This window comes from Furipterus horrens, unplaced genomic scaffold (genome assembly GCF_987537825.1).
Source record: "Furipterus horrens unplaced genomic scaffold, mFurHor1.1.pri manual_scaffold_8, whole genome shotgun sequence".
Classification (NCBI taxonomy): Eukaryota; Metazoa; Chordata; class Mammalia; order Chiroptera; family Furipteridae; genus Furipterus; species Furipterus horrens.
The window spans coordinates 87935575-87949448 of record NW_028327178.1 but is presented as its reverse complement, the minus strand read 5'-3'; the positions used below and the strand labels follow the sequence as shown (position 1 = coordinate 87949448).

Here is a 13874-nt window from a genome sequence, read left to right as displayed (position 1 = left end):
AGCAAACTCGTTCTTTCTTATCACCCTTCTTCTCCCCAAGCTAATCTTGCCCAAGCAGGCGCCCTTCCATTGGGCGGTGAGCTGGAGATGGCATAAGGCAAACGTTGACAGGCCCCACAGGAATGACCTGGTGCCGCGCCCACCTCATTATAATGCTAATTGGGGTGCGTAGGAGAGGCTTCTATAAATGGTAAGGCAATCCTCGGCAGCCAGTCTCCCCACTTCTTGCTGCCGTTCCCAGCGGAACCCCAAGAAGAGGAAGAAGAGGCAGAGGAAGGTGAAACATGACTGGTGAGTGCATAGCATCTTCTCTACCAGGTCCTCGCTGGAAGCCTGTGCTTCTCCTGGGCCAGCCTGAGAGGCCGGGTGGTCCATCTCGGACAGCTGCCACCGGAGGCTCTGAAGGCTGGATCTTAGTATGTTTAAGATTCTGTTCTTTCTCAATGGCTGCCATGGTCCTGGGGGTAGAACATACTTGGGATGTAGTCCTGAGTAATGGGTAGGGTATTCAGTGTAGCTGGAGGTCACATCCCCTTAGGGAGAGAGAGACAAGCTTTGCTGTGTCAAGCCAGCAGGTGTCTGCTTCCCATGTTTCTCAGTGCAGTTTTGCTGGCTGTCAGTAGCACAGGCAAAGAGAAGCATGTCTCAGACCTACAATCAGTGAGACAGTGACAGCCTGTAAATTGATTTCAAAGAAACCATCAGCAGCACTGGGATTCATCTAAGTAAACTACACCTTCAGAAGCACCGGCAGCCTTTTTAAAAATTTTAATTATTTATTCCCAGAGAGAGGGAAAGGAAGGGAGGAAGAAAGGGAGAGAAACATCAATGTGCAAGAGAAACATAGATTGGTTACCTCTCACACGCCCCCAGCTGGGGACCTGGCCCGCAACCCAAGTATGTGCCCTGGCTGGGAATCGAACCAGCAGCCCTTCGGTTTGAAAGCCTGCACTTAATCCACTGAGCCACAGAAAAGGGCAGCAGCCTTTTTTAAAGTGACTTGATGAGTTGGAACCTCCCAGTAGCAGCAGAAACAGGTGTGCCAAAGACTGTCCCTACAAGCAGTGCCAGGGAAGGCGGGTGGATAAGAACGACAAGAAACGTGGGTTCTTTAGCTCTGCGGTCACTGTCGAGGATTTGGGCTCTTGTTAGATGGCACCCCTGCTAAGCAGCGTGCTGACTATTACCTGTCCTGGGTGCTCAGCCTAGGGCATCGCCAAACCCAAACAAGACATGGATCAAACCTGTAAAATATTTTGAATGGCGGTTAGGGCCACAGGAAGGTTTGCCAAAGATCGCTGAGCATGGTGCAAAAGGCAAATGCTGGTTACTTCAGGAATCACAAAAACCAGGATGGGGTGGCTGCAAAATGGACCTTTCCCCTCCTCCCACCCCCACCCCACACCCCTTATTACCTCCTGTGAACATGCAGCAACATACTAGGTTGCTAAGAAGGGGAGCTTAGGACCCCATAGACTTCAGTAGAAGGGGATGTCAGCTGTCACCTAGGCCACCTTCCTCTCTCTAGGGGGAGGAGGAGTTCCAGGAAGGTCTAGAGACTTACCAAGTCACTCAGAGAGTTGGTAGCAGAGCCCAGACTGGGTCCTAGCAGTGCTGTTTCCACTGTGTCCTGTTCCTGGAGCTGAGTTCATCCATGAGTACGTGTGATATTCAGGACATGGCAAAGCAGTGCTGGACCTGGTTTCTCATTTGAATCCTGTTACCAGCAGCTTCTGCACTGAGCCTCAGAATCTTAATGGCACGATGAAGGGCTTGAAATAGGTGACTTTCTGATGACTCTTGCCTTGAGAGGAAACCAGGGACAGGGGACTATGGGCCCTAGCAGTGCCCACCCACTGGGAGCCTGTGCAGCCATTGCTGTTCAGGCCCCGTGAATAGCCTCACACCTGCCCACTGGGAGCCCCGTGTGTCAGTGCCTGTGAGTCTTGGAGACGTTAACCTCTTAGAGCTCAACATCTAAACCAACTGGAGATCTTCTGTGGTCACAACCAAGCATAGACAATGGGTGGTAGAGAGAAAATAAATGTTTAAAAGGGCAGGGAACAGACAAGTGAATACTTTTATTCCCTTCAATTTGTCACATATGCAATTCCTGGCTTAGCTCCTAGTCCCTCAGCAGGGAAGAGCTCAATGTCTCTTGAATGAATGGATTTATTTATTGGACACCTAGGGAATGGAGCCACAGCAGCCGCAGTGGAGAATGCAGAGATAAGTGAGCTATGGTCCCTGCCCTCCGTGGGCTCGCTGCCTGATCATGCTTGGTCAGGAGCAGTTTTGTAGGGTGAGGGGTGTTCTGGGCAGAGGGAACAGAAAAATAAATGTGGGCAGGTCAGCAGGTGTGACCCAGAGGCTATCAGGTCAATGGATGTTGATTGGAGAGGACTGTGTCCAGCTCCCATTTTAAGGTTCTTATTGGAATCAATGGGGGTTCAGTTACTGAGCGTCCAGGTGGAGAGGGCAGCCTGGGCTATGGGTGAGGACAGTGGGGGTGGAGGGAGGCCTGGCAGTGTTCTGAACAAAGTACAGTTGGCCCTTGAAAAACATGTGTTGGAACCGGGTCCACTTATACACAGATTTTTTTAAATTGACCTGCACAATTCAAACTGAGTTGTTCAAGGGTCAACTGACCACTTGGGAATCCACGTGTGCAAAAGTATACACAGATTTTCAACCGTGAGGGTAGACGGTACCCCTAACCATCAATCCCAGCACCCCAAACCTCCCCCAACCCCATGTTGTTCAAGGATCAGCTGTAGCGTGGCATCCTCTGCCTGCTACCCACTGAGTCCAGAACCCACGGGTGGACAGGAATGCAGGTTGTGAACACAGGCTTTGGGCACACTGTGGAGTGGAAGCCTGGTTCCTCAGCCCCAAGGCCATGTGGAGGCCCTGGGTAAGAGGCAGAATCCTCAGGGTTCAGACACGAACCACGGACCTCAGCCTGTGGAAGGCCAGAACCTCCGTTCCGGGGACTAACGCTCTGACCACTGGGGCAGGCGGCTTCCTGCCAACTCTTTTGCTGGGCAGAGTGCTGCCCTTGGCTGCAGAGACTTACCTGCTCTGGCCTCATTCTTCAATCTGTAGATGACCCATCCCGTTCTAGGCTGTGGGTCGGCCACAAAACAAAACGTCTTTCTTTGGAGCTGGGACACTAGTGGCTCTTTCTGATGGGTTCCTGCCTCCTTCTGGCCTGGAAATCTAGGTGCATCCTGGGTTCTCCTTACACTGGGCAACTGCTTCTTGGTTCAGCCACCTGGACCGCAGCAATTCCTATGGTCTCTCTGAAAGCAGATAGCCAGTGCCTGGGCTCAGAGGCTCATGGCTTCAGGCACTCAGTGTCTGTGATAGGACAAGCTGCCTCTTTTTCTCCCTGCCCCGCCCTCCCGCTATCTTTCATCTGGGGCAGCATCTACTCCAAGGCCATCTCACACAGACCTGCCAGCAGCTGCATCCACCTGGAATGAGGGCTACCCATGTTTCCACTTGTTACCCAGGATCACATGCAGAGGTGGGTACCCCAAGGGTTCTGAGCACACGTCCGGGGACAAGCTCTGGATTGAATCTCAGCTCCATCCCTTTCTAGCTAAGTGATCTAGGGCAGGTTACATAACCAAAGGGCCTCAGTTTCCTCATCTCTAAAATGGGGTGATTGTGGAATCCACCTAATAGGTGCTCAGTTCACACATCTTATCGATTTGGGGAAGCTTTTCTTGAGCCTAAAGAAAAACCCTATGAAGTAGAATCCGTTTTCTAATTGAGGGCAATTCTTAGGGGAACCTCTCCCACTGAGAGCCTCCCCTGCCCCCTTGCCAGCCCCCTCACTCATTTCCAAGTCCCCAGTGAGCTGTTCTCGTTCACCTCAGATAGCCTCTCTGCTCTGCCTCCACCCCGCTGGGCCATGCTCCGCAGGTGGGGCAATCACTCTCCTCCCCAGGGCCCACATGCCAGCCTGGGGTGTGAGCTGAAGTTAGGAAATTATTTTCCCTGTCACTCAGGAGTGGAGGGAATGAGGCCCCGGGGTCTTCGGTAGGGGCTGAGAGATGGGGTCCAGAAGGAGTCGGCATTCTCTGCTCTGAGCCTCACCTTCCTCCTTTGTGAAAAGGAGGCAGTGATTCCCTCACCTTCCTCCCAGAGCTCCTAGTGTGGCTCAGGCGAGAGAATTCATATAAAGGAGTTTTAAGAAATGTAAAATGATATATCAACCTAAGGTAGTAATTCTCAGTCCTGGGCGCTTATCAGAATCACCAAGAGAGTTAAAAAGCAAAATAAAACACCAATGCTGTCCCTAACGCAGCAATTCTCATTTAGTCAGCCTATGATGAGGCTCAGGCCAGTCTAAACTCTCTGGATGATGCCATGTGCAGCAAAGGTGGGGAACCGCTGGCCTAAGTTAAGCTCTCTTTGCAAGTGAACTTGTCCAGGGGTCCTTCTTGCTTCCTCTCCTCCTTCTCTGACCATGTAATGTCAGGTATGGGTGGCCCTTTCTCCCTGCCAGCTTCCTAGAACCATCCTAAGTCATTGTCACCACAACCATCTTTGCTGGCTGCAGGGCAGCAGCTTGGAGTCATATGTAGTCAGACCAAACTGGCTTCCAGTCTAGGCTTGGGTCCAGGCTCTGCCTGAGTGTGCAATATTTGGCAAGTGATGTCACCTGGCTGGACTTTCAGATCTCTTACCTGTGAAATGGGAATAACATCATTGGGGTTGTAACTATTGAAGGACATAATGCAAGGAAAATGCTTAACACTGTGCCTGGCATAGGTGGCGTCCTCAATGGCAGCCCATAAAAATCCTCAAACCCTCTTTTGCCATTATGTATGGGGTCCCAAGAGATTTGCACCCCCAACTTCTGGGGGCCCAATGCTAGTAATGGGTGCATGTCGGATCCCAATAATAACCCCACAATAGGAGGATGTGCAGGTTTAGTACATTCCAGAAACACTTGAGACCTTGCCCAAGGCCTCATCCTTCCAGGCCACCAGTCCAGGACTCCCTCACTTCCTCCCAGGGAGCCTCATCAGCTCCTCACTCAGCCAGCTTCTCTACCAACTGGGCACCCAGCAATCAGACCACTCGTGCTGCACAGTGATCACCCATGTGTGAACGTGGGGGAAAGAGGAAGGAAACAGCACAGGCTAGAGAGAGAGAAAAAAAGGAGAGGTGAGAGCTGAGAGGGAAGCATCCAGTTCTTAGGGCAGGGCGGGGAGCTCTGGGAATGACTCATGCCCCATAGTGACCAGGATCTAAGACCAAGCTCTGCTTTTAAAATACCCTGTAACCTCGGCAGATGGTTTCCCCTGTCGGGGCCTCAGTTTTCTTACCTGTAATATAGGAATATGGGATTACATCACTGCACTTCAAGCTGCCATTTGTTACCCCCTGGCAGCTTGTAAGATCAGCTTCATGGACTGTGACCAGCAATTAAAATGAAGTAGAAGGGAAAAATGTCAGTAGGAGTCAGTATTGTTTTGTGAAACTTTGGGTCAGGTAGAGACCCATGTTTGGAAACACTGTGTAAAGCGTATTTCTTAATGTAGTCTCTAAAAATACTTGAAAACACTTGGCTGGATGATTTTTTAATATGTTTATCAGCCCTAAACTCTAGAAATCTGTAAGATACAAATATGTCTTTGCCTAGAAAAGAGACATAGGAAAGAAGGTCTGAGTAAGTGGGGGAGACGCAGCCACTGGAGTATCAGCTACGTTGTGTAGGCCACCTGCCAACATCTATGCTGGGATCCTCTCAAGAACAGGAGGTGAAAACCCCAGTCACTCACCCGCAGCCAAGTCCTACTTACCTGTCTGCTGCCGGTGATTCAGTCAGAGTGCCAAGCTGGTAAGAATTGTGACAGATGACTAGTAACCCCCTTTCACAGCCTGCAATCTGCTCTGTGTTTCTCATGTTACCCCTGCCAAAGTGGACCCCAGAATAATTTGGGAGGTTACATCATCAGGTATGTGTGATTAGGTCTGGCTGTGAGTGACAGGGAGTCTTCATATAACAGTGGCTTAGAGAAATAAACAAGACAGAAGTTGATGTTTTCCAACACAGTAGGTCTGGATGTAGGCAGTTCCGGTCAGATACGGCAGATGCACAACCCCCAGGAGCCCAGGCTCAGTGCAGTCCCCACACAGCTGTCCCCAGGCCATGCATGGTCTGGGGTGACCACTAGAGCTCTGTCTTTATCACACCCACAGTCCAGGCAGCAGGGTGGAAGAAGAGGGTAAGAAGACTAAGGGAATTTGCCAACTGGTTTGAAAAAGAGGTTTCCTCAAGAGAATTGAGAACAGGTATTCAAACAAATACTTGCATATGAGTGTTCACAGCAGCACTACTCATAAGAGCAAAAAGGTAGAAACAGCCCAGATGTCACCCAACTGATGAATGGATAAACTGAATATGGTAAATTGATATACAGTTCACCTGTAAACAACACAGGTTTGAACAGCTGGGTCCACTTATATGAGGATTGTTTTCAATAAATACAGAAAATGTATTTTCTCTTATGATTTTCTTAATAACATTTTATTTTCTCTAGCTTGCTTTATTATAAGAATATAGTATATAATATATGCGACATACAAGATGTATACTAATTGACTTTTTATTTTAGTAAAGTTTCCAGTCGCTAGTAGGCTATTAGTAGTTAAGTTTTGGGGGAGCCAAAGGTTATGCGTAGGTTTTCAACTGTGCAGGGAGCTGGTGCCCCTCACCCCCATGTTGTTCAGTGGTGTACTGATAAACGCTACCTTGTGGCTAAATCTGGAAAACATTATGCTTGGTGGGGTGGGTGAAAAAGGTGAAGGGAATAAGAAGAACAATTTAGCAATTACAGAACAGTCATGGGAATGTGAAGTACAGCATAAGGAATATAGTCAATAATACTGTAATAATTATAATGGTGCCAAGTGAATTTCCCTTATCAAGGGAAATTACTTCTTGAATTATATAAACATCTAACCACTACACAATATACCTGAAACTAATATAAAATAATATTGAATGTCAGCTGTAATTGAAAAATAAAAAACATTAAAAAGAATAAAACATTATGCTAAGTCAATGACTTTCAACCCTTTTCATCGCATGGCACGCAAAAACTAATTACTAAGATTCCGCGGCACAGCAAAAAGTATATTTTTTGCCGATCTCGCAAAAAATCGGTATAATTTTGATTCGTTCACACTGGACGGCTATTGTTGTGTTGACTTTTGACATTTTTTTAATTTGACAATATAAGGGAAAGAGATCAGTGCCCCTGACTAAATAGTCAGGCATTACATGTTTTAAAAACACTTCCAGCCCCCCGGTTGAAAATCACTGTGCTAAGAGAAAGAAACCAGACTCAAAACCACACATTTGTGTGACTCAATTCCTAAAAAATGTCCAGAATAGGTGAATCCATGGGAACAGAAAGTAGGTTATACTGTTTGCCAGGAGCTGGAATTAGGAGGAAATAGGGAGTGACTGCTAATGGGTAGGGGGGTTCTTCAGGGGATGATGAAAAAGTTCTAAAACTGGATAGTGATGATGGTTGCACAACATTGTGAATGCACTAATTACCACTCAGTTGTACACTTTAAAATGGTGAATTTTATGTTCTGTGTATTTCACCTTAATTTAAAAAAAATTTTTTAAGAGATTGACTAAAAGTTAACATATTAACTTCCTGCTGCGAGTGACTGACCAGAACTCATTCACATGATCTCCCAGCTGCAGGGGAGCTTGGGAAATATAGTGCCCATGAATATGGGGGATTTTGTTACCGAGAGAAAAGGAGCAAGTGAATATTGGCATAGACATTTAACAGTCCTGCCACAGTAGGACTGCTGGTGGCCTGCAATTGTGAAAAACACTGGAATGAGAGCCCAGAGATGTCTCTCTGTGGGCAAATCACCTCCCAGGCCTCCAGGTCCCCATATCTGGATAAGGGTGGGAGTATATGAGCTGTCTCCAAGGACTTTTTCCCTCTGATGTTCTTAAGAGTATATGCTAATGATCAATTGTAGGGTTGATGCAATGCTCCTTTTCTTCCTTCTCTTCATCAAGCTGGAGCAGAAGACAGCCCTGGGATTCATAAATACCCCTGAGGTTGTAAACTTAGGTGTGCCCTGCCTCACCCCTGCCCTTTCCCTTCATAAAACACTCCAGTGAAGAGGCTTGTGATTACTGCTCTGTCAAAGGGTGGTAGGTAGGGGAAACTGGGACCTAAATAATTCACAGACAGGATCATCAGACCCTTGATTTGGGGGCTGGCAGAGCCTGTGCTAGGGCTCAAGGGGTGCCGATGACCAAGGGCAGTGGCGGGTGGAAGGCGAAGGGTTTCAGAAACCACACGGGAGGCATTAGGCACATGCTCTCAACCTGCCCGTCCCACTCCAGGTGCTCACTCTCTCCTCTGCCAAAATACAAATGCCAGAGGGGAGGACAATGCATAGTGAGGGACCCTCACCCGTTACGTACCCTCTCGACTGAAAGTCTTGAATGGGTTCGTCCCCCTTCTAAGTCAGAGAACTGGGGACCACAGCAACAGAGGAGGGCAAGTAAGACCTGGATTCAGAGCCCTGACTCTGCCCATCACTAGGTATTGACCTCAAATAGATACTTACCTCTCTGCACATCAGTTTCTAGTTTCCGTAAGGATCCCATCAATGATATGCAAAGTGCTCTGTATACTGTTAGTAGCAGCTGATGTGCAATAGATTGATGTCAACTGTGAATCATGCTTTTCCTCGCCCTCCAGCCCAGAGAAGCTTTGCATATCCCACAAGCACCCTGAGGGAAAGCAAGGCTCCTATACCAGGGCTCATGTTTGGTGTCAGGAGAAACAGAGATGACCTAGCCGAGAGTGCCCTTCGTCTCTTCAGTGTCTCTGCAGCCAAGGCACCCAGGAGCTCAGTCTTTTCTTTGTCATTTTCCCTGTGGACAAGCCACTGTCACTGGGATGAAAGGGCGAAGCCTCTGCTTTTGGCACAGCTACAACATGTGGTGCATAACCCTTGGGAGAGCAAAGAAGGATGTAAACCTGTTGAAGGAGAGGCAGGTGCCAGCTGTAGATGTGAAATCGCTGCATCCCTTTCCTTACCCCTGTGTTTGGTAGAGGCTGTGAGGGACATTCTTTCTGCTCTCAAAGTGCTCATGGTCTGGAATGGTGAGCTTCGCCTGGGGACAATTCATGCATTCTTTTGTGTTAGGGAGTGGAGTGAAGAATCTCTAGGGGGTTTATGTTATTTGAACCCACATGTTCCTTGGGGCTCTTCTTTTTTCTAAAACAAGACACGAAATAAAGTTCTACCAAATCTCAACTGGCAGGCATGCACAGCTGGTAGTGAGCAAGGTTGGGGAAGAGGCAGGTGGTTGCCAGGGGGGCCATTGCCCCAGAGAGAACTAGCATCTACAAGCCATGGAGAGCTCAAGGTTGCCAGAGAGTGTCTAAGATCTGGGCTGTCTCCATTTGATATATATGTACAGGAGCACTGATCTCTCATCCCTCCCTCCTTTGGTTCCTCCCTTTGCCCTTCCCTTTATTCAATAGATCCTTGTCAATTGCATGAATGTTTTAGTTTCTCTGAGTTTGTGCAAAAACGGATTAATTTATCCACTCAATAACTACTTGTTGAATTAACAAGTGAATGAATGTGTGAATAAATGAACCTTTAGTACCCTGAGCTGGTGGCAAGATCACCTCTTGAATGCGCCTCTCCAGTAGCTTTGTTTGGCTGGTTTTCACTTGAAAGAGTATCTATGATGACCTTCTCTGCCCACGTCCAAAGCTGGTTTGGGGGGAGTCCCCAGCCACAGGCCAACCCTGGAACCACACTCTCCTTGCCTCACTTTCTCTTCTGGAGAGAGCCTTAACTCTAGCCAAATAGCATACCTGCTCCCTTGTGCCCCGGCCTCCCTTCCCGTTGTCTGGAATGCAGGCTGCTCCATTGCACCTGACAAATTCCTCTCTTCCTTCAGGGTCCAGCATTTTCATGAAGTTTTTTCTGGTCCCTGCAACAGAAAGTGATTTTTTCCCACCTGCATCTGCTAGACACTCTTTATTGGGGAGGTTGGATTTACCCTGTTCCATCATTCATTAGGTGTTGTCTTACCCACTGCTGAACCGCTCTGAGGGTCAAAACTTTTTTTCATACTTTTTACACTGCCAACATTGTGCCTAACCTAGTGTCCTGTAAATAGTAGGTACTCTATATACTTACTGAATGAATGCTCTATATTCCCTTTTTCTTGTGGACTAAATCTTGAGCTGTAGTTACAATGGTCATATCATGACATTAGTTTTTGTTTGCTGGTTCATTTAATTCCTTCATTCATTTGTTTATCTAGTTGTCCTAATGTAATCAACAATGTGCTAGGCATCAGAATACAAAAGTCAAGAAGGCACATTCTGAGGAAGAGAGATGGACACATTTATAAAGAGAAGTTATACCTGGCGCTGGGATGGGCCACCACCCTCACATAACTGTGGTCTCATCATAAAGGCAGAAGTCAGATTGATGCGCAGAGGCATGGATGATGAAACATCTCAAACATAACTCAGAGGAATAAAACTCTTTAAAGGTTTATAAAGGCTAAGTGCCTCATACCTCGTGGTATCTCTCACAGACTCTTCTCAGTTTAGCTCCATTACCTCTGTAATCATGTGAGAAGAAGGGAGCAGTGAATTTCAAGGTGTTTACCTTCAGGGTAGTATCCGGAGATCTCACGGACCTTTGACTTCCTCCTTTATACTTGCTCTCGCCAGCGAATCTCTAGGCCTACGAATGCTGCTCAGAGTTGCGCTGCTCTCCCCAGCTTCAGAGGCACGAGCCAACAGCCAGATGTTGCATATGTCAAGTATAGAATAAATACACAAGCAAATATTTGCTGGATGTTGGAATGGTAAAAGGTACTTAGTGTCCATGGAGATGTGAAGGGAAAAGCAAGCAAGCCAAACCAGGGTGGTGGGTTTGAGAAAAGTAGCTTCCTCCCAGTTCTCTGTGAGTGCCCATCCACCACGTAATGCTGTTAAAAGAGGACAGAATGTGGGTGCTCTGGTTACGCAACTCTCATGGCTGGCTGGGGGAAGCTACACCAAGCACATTGCCTGTTCCATGAGGGCTGAGTGACAGCTGGCCAGGCAGAGGGGGAAGATTCTGGCAGCAGTGTGAATAGTGTGGGCAGCGGTTCAGCTGCCTAGAAGGGCAGAGGGGATAGACACATTGTGAAGCTTTTGCTATGCTGACTAGCTCTTTGGATTTTAATGTGGTTTTTCCTAGAAGTTGGGCTCTACTAGCCCTGTCTAAAAGCCATCCCTTTGGTAACTTAAACCTTCTCCCCATAACACTATCTCTGGCCTCTAAGGAACTAAGGTCCTCTCTTGTCTTTCTCACAGATTTAAGACTCCAGAATATTGACTGGCATGCAGCTACCAACCGGCAAGCGCATCACACAGACAAGTACTACAGTCAGGAGCTCATCTTGCGAAGAGGTCAATTGTTCACTTTTTCATTGACATTGAACCGACCTCTTCTACATCAAGAAAGTCTAGAGTTCATAGTCTCCACAGGTATCTGCTCATTGCTCCACCCTGCCACACACATCCAAGGGGTGGTGATGGTGACACTGGGGTCACTGGTCTCTGGGCATTGATTTGATGTGACCTTGGGCAAGTTTCTGCCTATCTCTGAACCCAAGAGTCCTAACCTTCAAATCAAGAGGAATTTGGCATATAGCGACCCTCCAGTTGCTTCCAGTGCCATAATGTGGTACTTCCTAGGATGACGTCCCTCAAAGGGCTCCTGCAGTTATATTGGAATCTGATCTTTCCCCATAGTCTGACCAGCACTCCTTGGTTTCCATTGACCTGTGCCTTCTTTTACAGGACCCTCCCCCTCAGAATCAGCCAGAACAAAGGCTGTGTTTCCACTCTCCGATGGGACAAGTGGTAGCAGTTGGAGTGCACAGCTCAAGTCTCAGAGGGACAATACTCTGACCATCTCCATCTCCAGTCCTGCCAATGCACCCATTGGAGGGTACATGTTGAATATGCAGATCTCCCATGGCCATAATGCTACTCTGAAACTTGGGACATTCATACTGCTCTTTAACCCCTGGTTGCAAGGTAGGCACCTAACCATCCACACTCCCAGTCATTAGGTAAGCAATGCCCATGGAAAGATGAGACAAGTGGTTTTCATGGGCTCAAGTTTGATTAGGAAGTTCTTGGATATTGAAAAAGCATAGAAGCTAGAAGTCAGAAGCCATAGGTTTGAGTCCCAGCTCTGCCACTTAACTGGCTATGTGAGTCTAGGCAGTTCCTCTACATTTTTGAATCTCAAATTCCTCACCATTAAATGGACATCCTTTTATTTCTTCTAGGGGTATTGCAGGAATCTCAGCTCTTTCACAAACTGCATGGAATGATGTAATCATAAGGGACAATGACCACAGTATAATTCTGTAACAGAGAGAGAGCTTTCTCCATAAAGAAGCAAACATCTCATTCCTGGGGTCTCATTTTCAAACTCTCAGGTCATCCCAGCTTCTCTTTCAAACTCATAGTTCCCACAATATGAATTGGGAGCATTTTAGCCCAAGGCTTCCTTCCTCAGTGAAAATTGGGCAGAAGGGTGCGGGTATGACTTGCTCCAGCTCCCAAGCCAATACTCAGGAGTGGGAGGAGGACTAGTCTCTATAGTCCTCTGTAGGATTCTAATCCCTGATATCTGATCTTTGTGTAAACAGCGGATGGTGTCTTTATGAGTAACCAGGCTGAGAGGGAGGAGTATGTTCTAGAAGATGCCGGAGCCATCTTTGTGGGAAGCACAAATCGAATTACCATGTTTGGCTGGAACTTTGGACAGGTAAAAGGAAGGCTGGGTGATAATGTCCCTATTACCCAAGAAGCTTAGTGGCTACCCCACAGACAGGTGGAAGTTCCCAAATCTATCTAGTTGCCTGCCATTCTATTTATTTATTAATTTATTCATTCATTCAGAATACATTTATTGACCACCTACTATGTGCCAGGTCCTGGCTCAGGAAGGATACAGGAGATGAATGAGACATATTTCTTGTCTTTGAGAAAGTCACAATCTAGTGGGCAAAAGAGACATAGCTAAGCTGACACAATGAAGGGGTATTGGTGCCACAACACACAACTGAGGATAAGACCCAGTAGAGACACTTTGGAACAAAAATGCAGTTTCTGTTAATTCACTCCAAGTAAGGATGTGATAAAGTTTCCTTAATATGTGCATTTAACCTTCCAAGGGGCCTTTATTACTGTGGTCCCCCATCTGAGAGCATAGAGTTCCCCGGTTTGCTCAACCTAGAAAAACATTCGGGGATTTCCTCCACCATTTCTTTTCTAGCAGACTAATGAAGGCATTGGAATGGGGTAACTTGGGTGGGACGCCTTGGCTATGCAGGAAGAGGTGGACAGGTACATGTCCTGCCTACCTCCAGACGCCATTCTAGTCTGTGATACATTTTATATGTTGGGGTTCTTGTGACAAATTTCACTAGAAAGGAAAACATGGATAAGGACATAGAATGCATCCAGGGTGGAAAAGGGGCTACTTTTGATGACATGGCCTGGACAAGCCTCTCCCAGGAAGGAGCTTTTGATCAACAACCTGAAGGAAGCGAGGGAGCCAGATAGATATCTTGGAGAAGAGCATTAAAGGCAGAAGGAATAGCAGCCTAAGGCAAGAGAGAGCTTGATTTTCTCCGTTTGAGAGACACTGGCTAAAAATAATTCTTATTTTGTGAAAATACCTTCAAATATCTCATTTAACAAGATATTTTATCTTTATTATTACTTTCTCAAGAGTATAAATAATATGCTGAAGATCACAGTCAG

At 47.1% G+C, this 13874-nt stretch overlaps 1 protein-coding gene across 1 annotated transcript in view; it reads left to right on the top strand.

Annotated features, from left to right (window-relative positions):
* Positions 1–203: 203 nt before the first annotated feature.
* The window catches only part of TGM3 (transglutaminase 3), a 36267-nt gene continuing 22596 nt past the window's right edge, over positions 204–13874 (top strand). The window contains exons 1-4 of the mRNA XM_090286145.1: positions 204–291; positions 11403–11576; positions 11892–12131; positions 12755–12873. Coding sequence (XP_090142271.1) covers positions 285–291; positions 11403–11576; positions 11892–12131; positions 12755–12873 — 540 coding nt within the window. The 5' untranslated portion in view covers positions 204–284. The remainder of the gene's footprint in view (positions 292–11402; positions 11577–11891; positions 12132–12754; positions 12874–13874) is intronic.